The 20,221-nt window shown below is 36.3% G+C and overlaps 1 protein-coding gene across 1 annotated transcript; it reads right to left on the bottom strand.

The window, feature by feature from the left end:
• Window positions 1-1,085: 1,085 nt before the first annotated feature.
• LOC130564525 (uncharacterized) lies at window positions 1,086-19,594 on the bottom strand. Its single transcript, XM_057350634.1, has 3 exons — window positions 19,490-19,594; window positions 7,447-8,400; window positions 1,086-4,144 (listed from the first exon to the last, which is right to left on the bottom strand). Exons 1-3 carry the CDS (start codon window positions 19,530-19,532, stop codon window positions 3,348-3,350), a joined length of 1,794 nt encoding a protein of 597 aa, XP_057206617.1. The 5' UTR covers window positions 19,533-19,594; the 3' UTR covers window positions 1,086-3,347.
• Between the last annotated feature and the right edge of the window lie 627 nt (window positions 19,595-20,221).

Raw genomic sequence — 20,221 nt, 5'->3', positions numbered from 1 at the left:
CTTGATGGAGGGAACGAGATGTTGTGTCCCTCATGCCACAACGCGTGCTGCCCGCTGCAGCAGTCGAGAGAGGTCTCAGGCTCCTCAGCACAAAGGTGAATTAATGAAGCACGCCGTCTCCCTTTTATATCCGGGGGCGGAGTCCGGCATGCAAATTTCATTTGCCAATTTCATTGGTCTTTTCTAAAATAGTCGGAAGCGATAGGTTCTCAAGAGCGAACCCCATCTGTCAGTTTGACACAACGTCTCGTTCCCTCCATCAGGGAACTGAGGTTACATCCGTAACCAAGACGTTCTCCTGTTGTCCTGCAGGTGACCTCATACACCTGGCTTCTTAAGATGCACTTAGGGCTTTACGATTACTCCAGATCACTCGTACGATGATTTTTACGATCAACTTAGGCTTACGATGCTTTTGGGAAACAGACCATAATATTAAGATCACTCGTACGATTGTTTTTACGATCAATTTAGGCTTATGATGCTTTTGGGAAACACAGCCCTGGCTGGTTGAGGCATGGGCGCGCACATTCGCTCACTGGATGATGCGTGGGCGAGCTTTTCTGGGAGAATTGTCCAATAAGGGACTAAGAACCCTTGCTACGAAACGGGAATCCATGTTCGGAAAAAAACTTTCCGAAACCTGTACGAACCCAGGCGGAGTGAATCGAGCACAGAAATACTACGTCATACGTTCAACTCGTTTTTGACAAGTTGACCATGTTATGCTTGAGAAGCCAGCACGTTTAACATTGTAAAGAAGCCAGAATGCATGGAATAGCATGTTACCAGGGGCGGATTAAGGTGGTCAGGGGCCCCTAGACTGCTCTATGGGTGAGGCCCCCCTTAGGTGGCATTCAGGTGCCTTTCACGGTTGCAGTTTAGTTCTGAACGGAGCACGGTTTGCATGAAAAATCTTTAATGTAAAAGCTGTCACGCAAACTCAGGTGCGCACCTGATAAATAATAAATATAATAATAATAATAAAAATTATATATATTTTTGTGTATGAGCCCATACAGTAATTAAACACATATCAATATTTGCATATGATTTGATGGTTTATTATAATAAATATTAAAAATCTAAAAGATGTGCATTATAGCTGACACACACATGAACACTGTACAGTTAGTTTTGTGGCTGTAAGTAATTTCCTTTAAATGCTATTGAGCTTTAAAATTTGTATTTTAATGTGTAACTTTAGAGACGGTCCCTAAATTCACGAATATCGAACGTCCAACGTCAATTCAACTTTATGCCAGCACATAAACTGTGTATAAAACAAAGCCATAATTAAAAACCAATCTGTATAATATGTGTGTCACTGTGGAATAACGTAAGGTTACTCACGTAACCCCGGTTCTCTGAGAACAGAGCGAGGTATCTCACTATGGGAAACGCCTCAGGCATGATAGACTATGGAAGCACCAATTACACCACGTCTGCCCGATGGGTGGACTAATCACAGCTCAACACTAAGAGCCCGCCCCTCTCCTATACATACTGCTGTGGTTACCTGTAACGGCATTCTAAGCACGCTCTTCCCCCGCGTTATGCAAGAAGGGAAGCTTGGTGAGATGCCTCGCTCTGATCTCAGAGAACCGGGGTATAAAACCGCCAGCAATTGACAACTACCTGATACAGCACTCATATTCACATAAAGAAGCCATGTTGACCAGTTTTAGTAAGTTAGGGCAAAATCCACAAAATTATAGTACATTCAATGCATTGTAAATGGCTATATTAATTCTTCTGTAGCAAAAATAAACTGCTGCAAAAAAAGTTAGGTGCCAGGTAAAATGTAACGTGTAATTGCATTAGTCAATACAAATGTAGTGGATTAAAGAGTACATATACTTGTTCAAAAATGTAGTCAAGTAGAGAGTAAAAGTTGCTAATATATTTAATACCCAGTACACCTACAAAGTAGCCAAAAAGATACTTAAGTACAGTAACTAATTACATTTACTCCAATACTTTACACCACGGCTTTCCTCGCTTCCTTTCCTCACATCTTAGCTACACCCCTTCAGAATATGAAGGAAGGACCCAGGGAAAAGAAGCGAGGATGGAGGATGCATTGAAAAATTTGCATTTTAGTAAAATTAGTAGAGCATTCCCTATACAAAAAGCCTATGAATTTACCGCCATATAGACACTCCCTTTGAAGAAATCAAGACAGAAGTGGTCAAAAGTGGACAAAAGGGTGGATTGTGTGGAATGTGTCTACTTCCGATCGACCAAACGCATCTTAATACCAGGTGTAAATGTCTCAAGACATGTTATGATGATTATTGTTGATTACATGAATACATGTTTGATAAGTTCATGCAGATTTAAAAATGTGGTTAAATGTAATGTTTCAAAGAGAGTTGTTGATTTTAAATAGTCTAAACTGTGTTTGAAAAGTAACTTCTCTTGTGTGTAACGTTCCTCTAATGCAACGTAATGCATCACGTGACTCAGACATGGACTCTGGAACTGTGGGTCAGAGAGCAATATGAACAGGTTGCACTGCATATGGTCCAAGAGGCGCACACGGTATTTGTTTATGTTTGTTTTTGTTATATTTTGTGTTATAGAGTTTATGTGCTTTCACATGTGTAATGTAATGTGTTCTGCTTTGTAACAATATGTAATGATGTGTTGAATGGGACTAATTGTTAAAGGATTGTGATTTGTGAAAGTGAATGATGACTGAGAGATGTGGTTAAGTAGTTTATTTCTGTATTTTTTGTAGTTTTCACAGTGTCTTTTATAGACCGTGGCATCTTCGGAAACGACAGAGAGAGAGCAAATAAAAATTCTAAAAGACATCTGTGTGATTCATGGCCGCTATTTATTGGATCAGTGCAGCTACACCAGGTGTAAAAATGGCCTTTCTTACTGAAAAGTTTGAGATGGGAAAGCAAACGTTTTTGTTGATTTTAAACCCTTTTGTTTTTCTGTTGTCGATTTGGCCAGGTAAACAATTACAATATGTCAAAAAGGGACATCAATCTTTGTTTTCTATTTAAGTAATAACAGTATGTGTCCTACAGCTGTGCTAACAATCTAAGTCTGTTTTTGTATTAACAACTTTTAGTTTTGAGTACAACTTTCTTGAAACAATCAGTTTTAATAAGTGTTTTTCTAGTAAAAATGAATCAGAAGATTTGTATGTAAACTGATATTTTAGCAGAACTTGTCAAATTGAGTTATCAATACTAAAGGTGTCTGGTAACCCTATACAAATCCACATGTTACATTTGCAGTAGGCCAAAGTTTTATCAACTTCATTGAAAAATGATGAACTAATTTGCTTTGAGGCAATCACTTTCCACGTTTTCCGCAATAAACTCAAACTATTTTTTATTAACTTTATCAACGATAACTTTTGCAGTTGATCCTCCTGTTAGGGCTGCACCTCCTGCCATTAAAACTACAGGCACTGCCACTCCAGCAGTAGCAATGCCAAGTAATGTACCACCAGCTACTGCTGCTCCTACACCTGCTACACCTGCTCCCACTAAAGCTGCATGTTTACACTTGTTTAACATTATTTTCCTCTGAGCTTTCTTGTACATCTCATTTGTGTAATGCTCTCCTCCGTTCTCTTTCACCATTCTGTCAATCTTCTCTATCAGGTGACTGACCTGTGATTTATTTTCTTCATCTTTGTTATCAAAAACATGATAACCACCTTTGCACTCACTAACTAGCTTGTTAATCGGCTCATTTTTTGTCAGAAACTCTTCTATAGATGAAGCTAACTGATCTCCTCTAGTGAGCAGAACTATGGTGTAATTTGTAGCATATTTTCCAAAGTTGTCCTGAATCCACTTGACTGCATTTTTCTCCTCTTCTGTGAATCGCACATCCAGTCTGATCACCAGCAGAAACACATGAGGACCAGGAACAGACATTTCTACACACTTCACTAGTTCCTCCTTCAGCTCTTCTTCACTGAATGACGTGTCAAACAGTCCTGGAGTGTCGATCACTGAGATGATTTTACCTTCCATCATTTGCTGATGTTTTTGGCATTTCTTAGTCACCGATTCAGAGGACAACTGTTCATCAAACAGTTTTTTTCTCAGGATGGTGTTTCCTGTTGCACTCTTTCCAGCTCCGGTTATACCCACCATCACGATCCTGAGAACTGTCATGATTGAAAATATAAAAAGAAGGAAATAAAAACAAAGAACTATACTGACTTCCAGCCACAGATGAAATCAACTGAAAAAGGTTTAACATTAAAGCCTGGTTTTACAGGCAGCGTTTAGCTAAAGCCAGGACTAGGTCTTAATTATATTGGGCATGTGGGCATATATTGATTATAATCAGCATGTTTCTCATCAATGGCAACATACACACTTTTTCTCATATGTTCAGGTTTGACTGTAATAATGTGTCATAATTGCTGTTATAACAATGACTTTATAATGGCATTGGCAACATAAATTAGGCCTAAATAAAAAACGATCTATGTGGAAATAATTATCTGGAGCCATCTAGTGGCGATTTAGAGTTGAAATTTCATGTTACTTTAAATTTATGGTGATTTTTTTTCATTAATGCCACTAGAGAAAATAAATCAGCAGTTCATTTGCACCCAAAATGTTCCTTTGTTATAAGAAAATTACCACGTATCAGATGGTCAGAAGCTGAGCAGATGCAACAAGTGTAATGTGTATATTTCACCATATTTAATTTTACATGTAATTTGTTAATTAGAAATAATCTGCATTCTATGTACTGTATTGTCAGTAGTATGATGTTGCACAGTCGTGTAGAATTGTTGTAAATTTGATTTTTTTTTTTAATCCTGTATAGAAATTGTTAATCGAATTCATCACTGAGTGTGGGAGACTGCGGCTTTCCTTTAAAGCAACAACGAGCCGTTTTTCAACCTTAAAATAATCTCTCAACCTGGCAAAACAACTCTTAACTGGACAAATTTTACTGCCGCTTCAACCTAAGCGGCCCTCTATCGGTTGAAATCATACTTGTAACTTCGGTTTGCAGGTAGGATCCCAAGCCCCGCCCATCACCTGCTTTATGGCATACGTCACGTTTTACTCATAGCCTGGGTGAAGTTAGCCAACATCTAACAATAAGACGAGACCATCTAGTTCAACGCAAGTCTCCAAACCATCACCATGGCAGAGCCTGCAAAAAAACCAAAGAGGATTTTGTCGGAGGAAGCAAAGAAAATAAAGAGAGAGAGAGCCCGATCACGAATCAATATCGAGCGGGCTTACACTCGGTGGCACGAGCTGAAAGAGGCAACGGGTGGCAAAACTGATGGAGACCTAGCGGTCCTGCTACTGGATTTGTAAGTGTTATATCGTCGCTGTCGGGCGGAAACCTCCTATGTCCAAATTTGGTCAATTTCAAATTTTTTCACAAATCGATGCTATTGGTCAGTCCCCATGTGGGTCTGTTATTTTTACAAATTATTAACCAATCTAAAGTGTTGAAAATAGCTTGAGAGCAAATCTCTTATCTCCATTGGACACTTCAACTGTCTGAGAAGTCTTGTAACTCCACCTCTTCTTCACTCCGCAGGAGCTTGTCGGCATTACGTCTCCTGATTGAAGGTTTTTTAGACAATAACGAGTGAAAATAGTTCGGTTAGATACATTTGAGTAGGTCTGTTTTGTTAAAAATCGATAGCTGTAATGCTTCGGTGCAGAAGGAAGCCCGTGAGCCACGAAGGTAAGTTTGCGAGCAGATTCGGCGAATTTCCGCCTATTAGACAGCCTAGTCAGCTCATCGTTTTTTTGTATTACATCACTTATAGTTCTTAAACCTTTAAAATAGAGTTTAGTAAGATGTTTGTAACCACAGTCGTTAGCTTTGGTTAACGATTGAAGCCTTTTCTCTTGTCAAGAGGCTCAACGCGACTGCCGACTTTATTTGCGTGCAGATTCATTTCCGCCTATATTAGACAGCCTGTTTAACGTTTTATTTTGGTATTGCATCACTCACAGCTCTAAAGTTTAAAATAGAGTTTAGGAATGTAATCACAAATCATTACCTTTCATTAGCTCTTAAAGCCTCGTCTCTTGTCAAAAGGCTCAATGCGACCGCAGATTTTGATGAACACTGCTGGCAGCAGCAACGTCTGTGTCCGTACCATTCTTATCAATGACAGCATAATCTCGTATCTCCCTGCTCCCAAGTCATAAACCTTGTATCTCCGATTAAACATGGTTTTGGGGAAATGTTGTGTTAATGTTGGTACACAACAGTATATGATAGCAATATAAGGTATAATACCAACTTTAACGATACAATGTTTAATAACTCAAAAAATATGCAGTTTTTTTAATTTCCTGAAAAATAATGGTTTTGGAGATGCGAGGATTCTGCCCAACAGCGACGATATGTACATTTTTCTTACGCTCCAGTACTTTTGAGCTTATTTGTTATTAGGATGTGTTCAGGTTGTTCATTGGCGCACCACCAGTTCACAATTTATAACCGTAAGGTCGCTGAGAGATAATATTTTGTTGCCCCGGGGTGTCGATAGCTAACATGTTGTTTCTCGTCACGAATTTGTGTAATGCATGTAAACGAAGACTACCAAACCACTAGGGATGTAACGATTCACTTAGCTCACGATGCGATGCGAGTCACGATTCTGATCTCACGATGCGATTTATTCACGATTTACTCATGATTTATTTTTACAAAATGAGTTGAAACAAAATAGAAATGAACAACTTCCCTTGCATTATTTCTTAAATGCTTCACGTTTCTTTGTATAATAAAATAATGTTTTATTTCAAATAACAAAACTAAACTGCAATTTTATAACAAATTAATAATAGAAAAAGTCTCTTTAATATAAACAAACTAATACTGTCTGAGCTTTTCTTGTTTTTTTTTGCATTTAAGAAATATCAGCATGTCCACGTTTAGATTTGCAGTGAAAATAGCGGCCCCTGCTGTTCAGAAAATGTATTGCGATTCAGTTCACACCTCAACCGATTTGAATCGTCACTCATTATAACTGATTTTCAACCGGCTCACGGTGAATCGTTACATCCCTACAAAGCACAATAAACGTTTTGTGGTAAAAATGTGCAGATTCTGTAGTTCAGATCAGTTATGCACGTAATTGTTGAACAGTTCAGTCGTTGAGTAGGCTAATGTTATCGTTATGTATAATTATATGCTATGCGCTGTCTTCATAGCGAGTTGAGTGTAGTTATTACACAATCTGGGTACGCCGGTTACATCAGCTTTGTAAACAAATTCACGTGTATTGAGCTGACAACGGGGAAACTTTGCGACAGTATTTACGACACACGTATCAGACAATTGCGCTTATCAACCACATGGGGTAACCATACACCAAAACGGCTCGTTGTTGCTTTAAGGAACGTGTTTCAAGAAAATGTCTTGACATTTTGGGAGAAAGTTTAATGAAATTGTTTTATTAAACATTCTCACCTGCATTGGTCAACTGTTGTTCTGTTGTTGTCTGTTGTTTCTTTAGGGCCCATGTTCTTGTTTTTCCAACTTTTGGTGTCTGGGCTGTTTTTGTTTCATCCTTTCTATCAAAAAAGATTGCCAGTGATCTTACTGATGATGTACGAATCATGTTCCCTTTATCAATGTTTTCTTCATACACAGGAGTTCTCACTGTTTCTTCCACATGAGAAACAAGTTGTTCCTTTTCGATTCTCTCTACCCTTACACTGTCCATTTCAAAAGTCTCCTGCACTATTTTAATTTGCTCTTGTCTTATATCATTCTTTTGCTCCATTGTTCTGTCCTTTTCTTCCTCTTGTTTGTTTGTTTCTTTTTTGCTCCTTGTTCGAAAAACTGAGTAAATCTCAGTATTGTAATGCTGGCCATTATTCTGTTTGATGATTTCATCAATCTTATCCAGAAGCTTTGTAATGTGAGTTTGAGCAATCTCACTTTTACTGTTGATGGAATGATATTTACCTCTGCAGTGATTGACTATGTCTTGAAAATGTCTACTATCCATAAAGACCATCCATTCTCTGTTTGACATTTGTTCTCTTCCAGTAAACAGCACCAGGGTGAACTTAAACGCTGGAACTCCAAAGTTCTCCTGAATTTGCTCCACAATGTTCCTCTCGTCCTTTCTGAAGGTCTCCAGGTTGATGATGAGCAGGAACACATGAGGACCAGGATGACAAAGATACAGACTCTTCACCATTTGATTCTGCAGCTCTTCATCAGTCAGTTGAGAGTTGAAGAATCCTGGAGTGTCGATGATGGAGATGTTTCTGTCTGCTACTCTTCCTCTCTGTATCTCACTCTCTCTGGTTCTGCTCTCTTTAAACGACATACATCCCAGTATTGCATTTGCCATTGAGCTCTTTCCAGCTCCAGAGACTCCCAGCAGCACAATCCTCAGATCCTGTTCATCACCTGTAAAACAGTTTAGATCCCTTGGTGATTTATAAATGCTTTAGTGGTTTTTAACAAGCCTGTTCTTGGCTGTTCACTTGTGTGTTGAGATGTTGCTTTTGTATTTGTATTTAACACACACAATCAATGTAAGCATAAACTCTGTCACACTAGCAGATTGTTCCTTCATCCAATGCTTTGTAAACGTTTCTGTTGTTGGGTGCATCAACTGACATATAGAAGTGAGTAATGTTTAAAGCTATTATTAAAAATGTTAAGCTTTAAAAATAAAAGCTATACACATAAAGGGGTAAAAATATTTTTTTTAGCCTGGACTTAGGTTATACGTTCATGTTTGTTCTACCATACTAACATTATTTATTTGAATGCTTTTAATTAAAAGATATCCAGGCAAAAGACAATTTATCATAATACATAAACTGTGCAATGTAAACAGTTTATGCCTAATATACATTTTCGAAATGAGTAATAGGGAGAGGAATATTATGAATAGTCATGTAAGTGCCACCCAGGAAGTATGCAACACGACCACTTTTCGGTCTTAAACGGAAGTGTTAGACCTGCAGCATTAGCAGTTTCAGAACGGAAGTGGCAGAGCTCCAACAGTCAGAGTTGCCCTGTCAAGGACCGGGGAGGTGAGACACGGAGAGAGGACCCAGGTGCAGACAGCGGGTAAGGGGTTAACAGACTTTTAATAAAACTACAAAACAAAGACCCACGTGGGGGTAAAATAACAAACAGGGGTATAACATGACAGGTAACAGGAACACGGACTAACTAAACCTAACAAGACTAAAGATAACATATGACTACACTACAACTACACTACACTGACAAGACCTGAACTCACCACAAGCAACGAGTGACACACACACACACACAATGAACCAGCATGGGACAGAAAACACAAGGGCATTATAAAGGGGATCAATCGAGGGGTAACAGGTGTGGGGCATGAACTAATTACGAGCACTAACGAGGGAACAAGAGGGCAGGAATAATGACAAGACCTGGAGAGAGTATGGCAAGCCAAAAGGGCCAAAACGCCTCTCTCCACATGAAACAAGGGGTTCTGCCATGGCCCTGCCACAAGATCAAGAAAAGCAAGACAAGATGGGGCTTTGATCAGATCAAAGTCTACAATATCTAACAACAATACATTTCTGTGCATATATGTATAAGATCTACATACAAACATAAACGCCATATAGGCTACACGTCAAACTTCCAGACTGTCCTCCCCAAAAAACGACCCAGTCGGTCATTTGTGCAAGCACCTTATTATGACCAACAGTTACGTATTAAGGATGAGCACCCTCTAGCACCAGCAGCTTATTATGAAGTACAGTCATTCCAATGCTTTAGCTTGTTCACTTTTTATGGATTTAGTTCTTCGTATTTTTTATAGTATCAATAATTTCATCAATATTTATAATTTTAAAGATATTTTTTATTCCCTTGTTTTTTGAGTTCCCCTGCATTTCAGACATTTTGCCTAAACACATTCATTTTTATTTGTGACTTGAATCTGGCTTATTTCATTTTTTTATTTTGATTTATTATAAAGGTATATTCTGTTGAACAAATTCTGTAGATTAATACACTTTGTAATGTATGAGAATGAAAAACTTCAAGATGAAAAAGCCTCTATGTACCATCTCAAATTTCTTTCTAAAATTAGCATTTTTATCAGGTTTGTACATTTGTAATTTCACTTTAATAGCAATTATTAGGTTCTTTTCATTACCATTCAAGTGAAATCACTGAACATTAGGAGCCTGTTCAACAGAATATACCTTTATAATAATTTCAAAATAAAAAAACGAAATAAGCCAGATTCAAGTCACAAATAAAAATGAATGTGTTTAGGCAAAATGTCTGAAATGCAGGGGAACTCAAAACACAAGCCACAAATTGTAAAATGACATTTTCCTCGTAACAATGCTGTGCCACTAATTAGACCACATCCCGCCTCAAAACTATTTTCAAAACTACTCGATAATAAAGAATTCTTTTTTACCAATGGGAATTCAGCACATTAATTGAATGACCTACCAACTTTATTTACCGCATGAATGAGGAAAGCAATAAGCATCTTATCATTTAATTTTAAACAGTCAAAAAGTCCCTTTCACCTTTTTTCCTGCGCACTCTTTCTTCGTCATCCTGAGAGAGTGACAGGTTCCGAAAGTCTGCACCATGCTTGCTATATGCGGTGATTTTGGTTATATTACTTTTATTGTTTTTTTTTATATCATGCAGCGCAAAGTTCAGACTAAGTAACGAACTACGTGCATTTACAGACAAAGTGTTAATTCATATTTATATGCCCAAACATTCAGTAATTTACAAATGTTTGGAAATGGTGTACACATTCATTTGCGAATCATCTGTGGGTGCGTGCGGGACGTGCTGCTTTTCTTTACCGGTCTTACAGCACAGAAGACGCGAAGAGACGCATTCCTGTGCTGGGTCATAGTCAGACCTCGTGCTCATATGCGCCGGGGGTTTTGTACCCAACCCTAAAAATGTCCAATTTCTTTACATCATAAATAATATTTTTCCGGCGCAGTGCGTGCCCGTCTGCTACTCCACTGCCCATATAACCAAAATGGCATGATCCCCATTAAAGCACCTCTGTGAAGATTCCACTGTGAGATAGTCGAATCAGGCTCCTCCTATCGAAGCATCGAATCTTCGACTATTCGGGGTCATACCTACTTAAAATATCATTACAAACATTGATATACAAGTAATATACTGTCACATATTTTTCAATATGAAAAGCAACTATACATACTCATATCCTACATGAAGAGTTTGGCTCCAAAATCAGTTTTGTGATATATTGTGTTTTATTGTATTGGTTAGCTCTATTTTTTTAGTTATTATGGCTTAAATCAAAACAAGCCAACTGCTGTTTGATTTATATCAATGAATGCACAATAAAAAATTAAACATTTAAAAACTGAACCAAACCAAACTCTTCATGTATTATTAAATATATTGTAATATTTTAAATATATAGAATTTGCAAATTATTATTCGTTATATTTTCAATATACCAATAAATAGTTGAATATATTGATCATTCATACACTGTAAAAAATTGTTCTGTAAAATAACGGTAAAATGCTCGCAGCAGAGACGCCAGTAATTTACCGTAATTTTACGCTATTCATGCTGTTAAATTATTTTACGGTATATTGCTGTAAAAACGAAATACAGTGCATTGCTGTTTTTCCTGTATTTAACTGTAAAATGCTGGCAGCAGAGACACCAGTAATTTACCGTAATTTTACGTTATTCATGCTGTGAAATTATTTTACGGTATATTGCTGTAAAAACGAAATACAGTGCATTGCTGTTTTTCCCGTATTTAACTGTAAAATGCTGGCAGCAGAGATGCCAGTAATTTACTGTAATTTTACGTTATTCATGCTGTGGAAATATTTTACGGTATATTGCTGTAAGAATTAAGGACAGTACATAGCTGTTTTTTAACTTCATCTTTATTGCACAATATTGTCCTTTGGGCTACACATGTCTGCTTAACATAAAATATCTATAATAAAAAATATTAATACAATTATAAGCAAATGTTTTAGAAAGGACATAAACAACTTTTTTTATTTAAGAGCAGCAACACAAAAAAAGAATGACTCAATTACCAAGCAACCAAGTCAAGTTTTTCAGTAGCAAAACAAATAATTGAAACTTACAAATAAAAACAATGGCAATAAAACAGGTTAAATAACAGAGGCTACCCCCTTTAAACTTGACATATTTAAAACGTGAGAGTACATTTATTAAGAGTCTTATGAGATACTGAAGGTGCTGGCATTCAAAAATGTAATTAGGAACTATCCATCAACCATCTGTTGCAGATGACCATAACGTTGGTTGCTTGTTTTTCTCCCTGATGTACTCCATGGAATACTGTAAAACAGCAGAAAACAAAAAAATTATCAAATTAAATTGAATCAACATTTAGATAAGCGTTGACACTAAACACTAAATATGCAGCGATATAAGGCTCAAATATGTCGGAAATGAGACGAGAATAAATGGCTAATTTTCCATGTGACCAATATCAGTATTATACGGAGCCCCATTAGCGACATGTTGGTGGAAAAAAATGAGAGGGAAGAGAAAAATATTTTTTAAAGCTTTTGCGTTATCTCGCAAAACTTTTGCGTTCACGCGAGAAGCATTGCGTTCTCTCGCAAAGATATTTGCGTTATCTCGCAAACACTTCATGTTTAATGTCCCGCTGGCAGAATTTAAGACTAGCACCATAGGCTACATAAACATTGGTCTATAGTCGCAGATTCCTGGACCAATAACTCGTGAGCTAAACGTTCTTATAACACAAATTACACCTCATTCTATGTAACGTAAACAATGAACTTTAACTTAATTTTCCACAAATCAAGCCTTTTATTGATCTCAGGCGGGAGCTGGCTGAGACAATACCGAAGGGATCGTCTGCAAAGTGCAAAACACGAATATCATTAGGCTACTAATAATAGTCATTAACTTCAGTGTTACATACTGTAGTATAACTAAAACCAGTTTAAATTCAGCAGGAGAGCATTAATGTGTAAACAGAATTTGGTGAGACTTCACTGTGTAACATTTAAGTTATTAATTACTATTTTTGTAGTAACTCTTTTCGGATTTACAGTCACTTTGCAGACGGTTCCTTTGGACTTGTCCATGTCGCCTTCTCAGATGATATCAATTTATATTCTCGTTTTGAGGAAGACTGGGATGTAGATCCTAATCTAAGGAATTGTGTGTTATTTGTGTTATAACAACGTTTAGCTCACGAGTTATTGGGAATCTACTATAAACCGCTCCATTGTTAATGTACGGAGCGGGACAACAGGACGTTTGAATGTTTTGCAAGATAACGCAAATATCTTTGCGAGAGAACGCAATGTTTCTCGCGTGAACGCAAAAGTTTTGCAAGATAACTCAAAAGCATTAAAAATATGTTTCTCTTCCCTCTCATTTTTTTCCACCACCATGTCTAATCATTACGCAAGTGATGCTAAATCAATCTGTATTTGCTAAACACTCAAACTATCAGTTTGCTTTCCTTACAAACATAAGCCACATTTAAACGGAAAATCATCGCAATTTCAAACATTACGTTTAGTGGTGATTTGCAGCTACTGTTATTAGCATTAGCAACAGACTGTTTAAGATTATTAACGTTAGCCAGTTTGCAATAACCACAGTTTTAAAGTTCAGCGATGACAAAACAAGCCGATAAAACTTGGGGTCTGTAAAATGCAAGTAAATATGAACATTTGGGTTATATCTCGGAGATGACGAGCCCTTTTTAAATCGCGTAAGTTACTTACTAACTACAGCTTGTTAGGCAGCAATTTCAAACATTACTTGATAATACTTCCTTTCTGAACCACATACTCTCGATAAAAGTAAAAAAAATGCTTTATTTACCGTGTAATTTGAACATGCAAATGCAGGTTGGTGCAGATAAAGCGCAGTTTTTAAAACGGATGGTCCGTCCTCGCGTGGGTCCTCTTCGGGCAGAAAAGTCTGACATTTGTGGGAAAACTCCACCTGGCCAAAAGTACCTGACTGAAAATGATTCGGGACGCTAAAGAATTGTGAACTTACTGAACTGACGAAACAATCACGAACTTTCACAAAACTAATTCTCATGCTCCAGAAAAATACTGCATTGTACTGTTATTTACCCTCTGATATTTTCCTGTCACGGTTGAGGTGCAGAGAACCCAAGCGCAGGCAGACGTGAAGGGGTTAACAAATATTTATTGAAAACAAGACCGAAACAAAAACACCCACAATGGGGAAAAAACTAAACTGAGAAAAACAACAACCATAAAACAAAAACTTCCCACGAGGGGGACAAGACAGAACACGATCAAAATACAAGAATAAACTAAACAATTACCAACACTTGACGGGGAGCAGGAACAGAACGAACAAGGCACACAAGGAACGAAGTACACGCATTACAGACATAGTACAGAGTACAATCCACAAGCACAAGACAAAGAAACAAGAGGGTATTTAAAGGGAAAGACAAACGAAGGATAACGACACGGGGCAGGTGTGATTAATCAAACACTCAGGGAAAGATCACAAGGAAACGAGAGGAGCGGGGCCAATGACGAGACACTGGAGAGAACGCATATTATTGTCAAAAGAACAATAATATGTTTCTCTCCACACCGAACCAAAGACCTTGTCATGGCTCTGCTACAAGACCAAGAAAAACATGACTAAATGAAGCAGAGCCATGACATTTTCCTATGCTAAAAGGATATGCAAAAACATTCAGTTGACATTAACTGTTCTTTAATTTAGAAACAAATGTAAAAAATAGGATTTGTGGTAACTTTCACGATTTTGTATGTTTTTTTTTCAAGTCCACAACACTGTAAACCCCAACTGAAGCAAAATAAAATTGCATGTTTTAACCATGTGAATAATAATTTAAACCTAAACAGTGTGATAGAAGTCAAAGTAAAAAAAATTGCTAACAAAATACATATTTATTGTAGGACTGAGTAATACAATAAGTAAATAGAAAAAACATATTTTTTTCAGTATTTCAGTCTGTGTATCACATGTGTAGCCTATATATAGGCCCTATATGTCTGATTGTGCCTGTTGGGTTTCTGCGTATACTTGATGGCTGATTTGATCATATTTATGCTTGTGTTTGATAATCAAGGGATCAATGTTTGTGAAATGCCAATTGTGTGTAATGAGCTGGAGTGCAAAAAAGTCTGCCATTTTATAATTTTTAAGACCGCATGTACACTGGGATGGACATTAAACAAGTAAAATCCTGTGTTGTACAACTGTAAAATATCTTTAGATTTTTTTGAAAAACATAACATAATCAAATAAAATATAACAGGGGCAAGACAATGAGGTTACCATTAACTTGGTAAACAATCTGTGTGGTATTATTAAAATGATAGAAACTTGCAGTTTTATTGGTCTAAACCAAAAAAAGACATACTGTCCATTCTTATTGAAGCAGGGTCTGAAGGGGTTAACACAGACCACAATGCATTGCATACAGTACAACAGTAGATTACTGTTGACAGATGGCTGTAAATTAACAGTAGTTTCTTAAACTGCAAAATAATGCCCAGGATGCATTGTTTTCTACAGTATATTACTGTTTTAACAAAAAACGGTATGTTACTGTCAGAATTTGGCTGTTTTTTAACAGAAAGCCCAGGATGCATTGTTTTCTACAGTATATTACTGTTTTAACAAAAAACGGTATGTTACTGTCAGAATTTGGCTGTTTTTTAACAGCAAGCCCAGGATGCATTGTTTTCTACAGTATATTACTGTTTTAACAAAAAACAGTATGTTACTGTCAGAATTTGGCTGTTTTTTAACAGCAATTTTTTACAGTGTATATTAGGAACAGAGGTGGGTAGTAACGTGCTACATTTACTTCGTTACATTTACTTGAGTAACATTTTGGAAAATATGTACTTTTTAAGTAAAATTAAAAGTGTCTACTTTTACTCTTACTTGAGTAAATTCGTAATAGAAAATCTGTACTTTTACTTCGTTACATAACTTACATTGCGTGACGTTCCTTCGTTCCTTCATTTTAAAATATGCTTTTTAAAACGCGTTGTTTATTTCAAGGTTGTCATCTCTTTTTACGGGCATTCCCGAGTGATCGATTCTTTTGAGTCGATTCTTTTGAAAGCATTAATTGAACAATGGGCAAAACCATTTGAATAGGCTAATGAATCAGTTCAAATGATTTGTTCAGTTCGCAGCACGATCTGAATCATCTGAAGCAGGATTACTCACTCCTCGTAGCGCGAAACTTAAGAACACGCAGAACACAAAGAGCGCTGGATGAAGTGGATATTAATCTATATCTATACAATCAAAACTGCAAATGTGTCATATTGTTTGCCAGCAATGATAAATGCCCGCCATATGCGCGCACCCGCGCGACCTGTTCGTCAGACACAGCAACATGCGCGTTACCTGTCAGACACAGAGACGTGGGCTTGCAGAAATATACATTTGAAGAACAGAAGGAAGAAAACTTGTTGATGGGCGTGTGGTTCACTGTTTACTGTTTGTTTACAAGTAAGAGCGTTTCACAACACACACGTGACACAACACGAGAAAACATGAGCTTTGTTCAAAAATGTGTATTTCATTTAAGAGAGCACTGCAGATGTTCTAGATCATCTTAGGAAATGCTCTGAGTTTAGTTCATGCTTTAGTTTGACATGGTCTATTATTCTAAATAAGTTGTGTAAACTACATTGACATCAGGACTAGATGAAATTTACAGAAATGCTTGTCTCTTCTGTGTTTGTCTATTCTTTAGTCTCTCTAGTATATTGCAAAGATATCTGCTTATGATAATTAAAAATATTGATTAAAATGTAATATTAAAATATTGGCGTTAATATTCATTTTATGTAGTAGGCCTATATAATCAGATACAAAGTAACTAAGTAACTAACTACTTGAGTAGTTTTTTCATTGCATACTTTTTTACTTTTACTCAAGTAATTTTTAAAATAGTGACTTTTACTTTTACTTGAGTAACAATTTCTCTAGTTACTTGTACTTTTACTTGAGTAAAGATTTTGGCTACTCTACCCACCTCTGATTAGAAAATATATTAGTGTAACGGTATGTCACACGTATACTGGAGACTTGAATTGAAACGAATTGAAGATGCAAAGTTTGATGGCAATGTGAACTTTTAAATCTTTGATCTGTGTGCTAAGAAAAAATCTAAATGAAAATATTTGTTATTTGTATTTATAAATGTGTTATTTTGGTGTTTTATCATTGTAATGCTGCTTATCTTGGCCATGCAGGACACTTCTGAAGAAATACATCTTTAATCTCAAAAAGTTTAGTTCCTGATTAAATAAATTACAATAAAAGTTGCTGAGGCCCTGGACATATTCTTCACTAAAATATTCTCAGGAATAATGATACTAAATAATTAATATTTGTGTTTAAATTTATGCAGGATACAATTCTTGATCATTTGCATAGATTAGAATAATAATGATCTACTGCGCAGTAGTGCAGAGTCCAGGCAACTTTAGAAAGGCATCCACCCTACAAAAAGGGGCCTTACAATTTTTTTGTATTATTCAGTAATATCAACAGTATACAGTATAGCCTATTTAAACTGTTTCAGATGTCACATAAGTGTTAGATATTGCTTTAGTATTATTTACTGAAGTCATAACTGTCTAACTTCTTGCTGGTCTTTAAAATACTGGTATTGCAAACAGCTGCTGCACTTCCTGCTTGAATCTTTTATGAAACTTATGTACCTGGAGCAGAGCTAATTCCATGCTCTGCAAGACATAGTTTAACAGTACAGTATAGGTTATTATCAAGTGATACATATGCTCTACATTGTTTATTAAGGTGACCAGATTTCTGAAATGGGAACTCGTGACATTTCCTATTTGAGTGGTCAAAATATCATTGAAATCTCATTTGTTATTATCCCTTAATTAAATAAAAGTGGCAATACATTCTTTAATGCTTTTGCTTTTTTAATGGTTGAGGGTTATGTATTAGGAGTTCTATATTATACTATTATTTACATTAAAAGTTATCACTCAACCGTTGTAAATTGCAAGCAGTTCAAAACAATACTAAATAAAAGTATGTTTTTACAAAACCCGATTATAAAAATAAAACCGGAGAAGATATAATAAATAAAACTGTATTTAACAAATATTTATTATGTTTTAAAGGTTTGTTATGATTGTGCTTGGAAATAACTATCCTTAATCGGGTTCGGGCATATTATTTTGCATTTTAGACTCATTTTAAGCACAAAGTAAGTGTTTTCTGCATGTAACAATGCATTCAGTAAACACGCAACCGCACCACTGTTTCACACACGGCAACGCAAAACAAGCAGAATACATATTTAAACAGTATCTGAATATTTCGTTAACTGTTCAGCGCTAATTTCTTGTTAGGAAATTGTCCGGTCTTACATGTGCATATTGTGTGTGTGGAGTGTTTTGTATGTGGGTATGTCTGTCTTCTGTGTTTTCAACTTTTTCTTGTTTTTACAGGTACAACTTTAATTGTTTTGCTTATAGTCAATATGTCTTATGTACAGCTGCTTTGTAACAATGAAAATTGTAAAAAGCGCTATATAAATAAAGTTGAGTTGAGTAATTGTTGCAAGTGTAATTGTTCATTTTTTCACATCAGACTTTACCATCTCCATGTGATAGAGTTAAGAAGTTAAGAATAGTCCTGCACCTTGTCGAGGCCATTTTTAAGATGTTTGATTTATTGCCCTGCTGCAGCATTTCAGTATACAGTAAGTATGCTACCTTTGGAATAACCATTTTGAGAATAATAATTGGAAATTGATTTGGACAACAAATAATGTTCCAATAGTACAGTTAGTGAAATATACTTTAAAATGATGCATATAATTTTTTCCAACGAACCAGTTCGTCAATAGATATAAAGCTTATCTCTCTGAATCCTGTGTGTTTGTGGAATGGATGTTTTTTGCATTTTTTTATTGTATGTTATTTTTTATTTATGTCGAGGTAAATTATTATGTCGATTTTATTTAAGGTAAAAGTTGAATGCTAATAAATTCCCCACTTGGACATACAAATATAAAGTTATACTAAGTTTTCATTGGTTATACTCAACTCTCTCTCTCTCTCTCTGTCTTTACATTATTTGGATGATAAATAAAAATGTTACATCTGACTCTGTTGCAGAAAACGGAAAGAAAGAGGATATATTTACAAGTGTTTCACTATACTGTTTATTAAAAACCTGGTTTTTTTTCAAAAAAATTTTTTGTTTATTTAAGACTTTTTTTGGTTCCCCCATAAAAAGTATCCCTTGGTTATAACCCCCATAAGACATGACTCAATTCAAGCACTGCGTACAAGAAATGTAGAATTCAGTCCGCTTCACGTCATCACATCATTAATAATTCCAAACACATTATAGCCTAATTTAGTTTTAACGTGCAAGATAAATAAGGGAATATTATTAATTTTTAACTGACCTCTACTAAATATGACTTCCATGCTTGTCATTCCTCTGTACATCGTCCTCTTCCTCCAGATCTCACTTTTTGGTCTTAAACAGAAGTGTTAGACCTGCAATAATGTCTCTACCTGCAGACCTGCAGCATTAGCAGTTTCAGAACGGAAGTAAGTGGCAGAGCTCCAACAGAGTTGCCCTACTCATTCTTGTCATTTTGTTTTGTTACATACAGTATAAGCTGCTGTCACATACATTTTGATCAGATCAAAGTCTACAATATCTAATAACAATACTTTTCTGTCCATACATGCATAAGATCTACATGCAAACATCAACGCCATATAGGCTACATGTCAAATATGTGAAAAATGTAAAACAAAACTTGTCTTGTTCGGTGTGCACAATTGTTGCACAGCTACATTTACAGTTCTTATACTGAACTGAATCCTCACTGAACTGACTTGAACTGAATGGACTTGCACATCTTCTTCTGCATTCTTCTCAATGTGGCTCAGTCAGTTCCGGACAGCATTCAGTTTATCTACATGCAGAGATCATGGCAGATTATTTCTATTTTTAGGACGGGATGAGATCTGACATTCTTCCAAATATCTGGCCCTAAATCATGGCTGAGGCGTGAAAGGTTTTGGTTTTGTGGATGCTTCATCCCTTGCCACCCGTATAATGCGGGAATGTCACTGTCTTCAGCTCTGAGATCAAACCCCTTACACCTGAGAGATCTGAATCTGTG

Source organism: Triplophysa rosa, linkage group LG14 (genome assembly GCF_024868665.1).
Source record: "Triplophysa rosa linkage group LG14, Trosa_1v2, whole genome shotgun sequence".
Classification (NCBI taxonomy): Eukaryota; Metazoa; Chordata; class Actinopteri; order Cypriniformes; family Nemacheilidae; genus Triplophysa; species Triplophysa rosa.
This window is presented reverse-complemented; position numbering and strand designations above follow the sequence as displayed.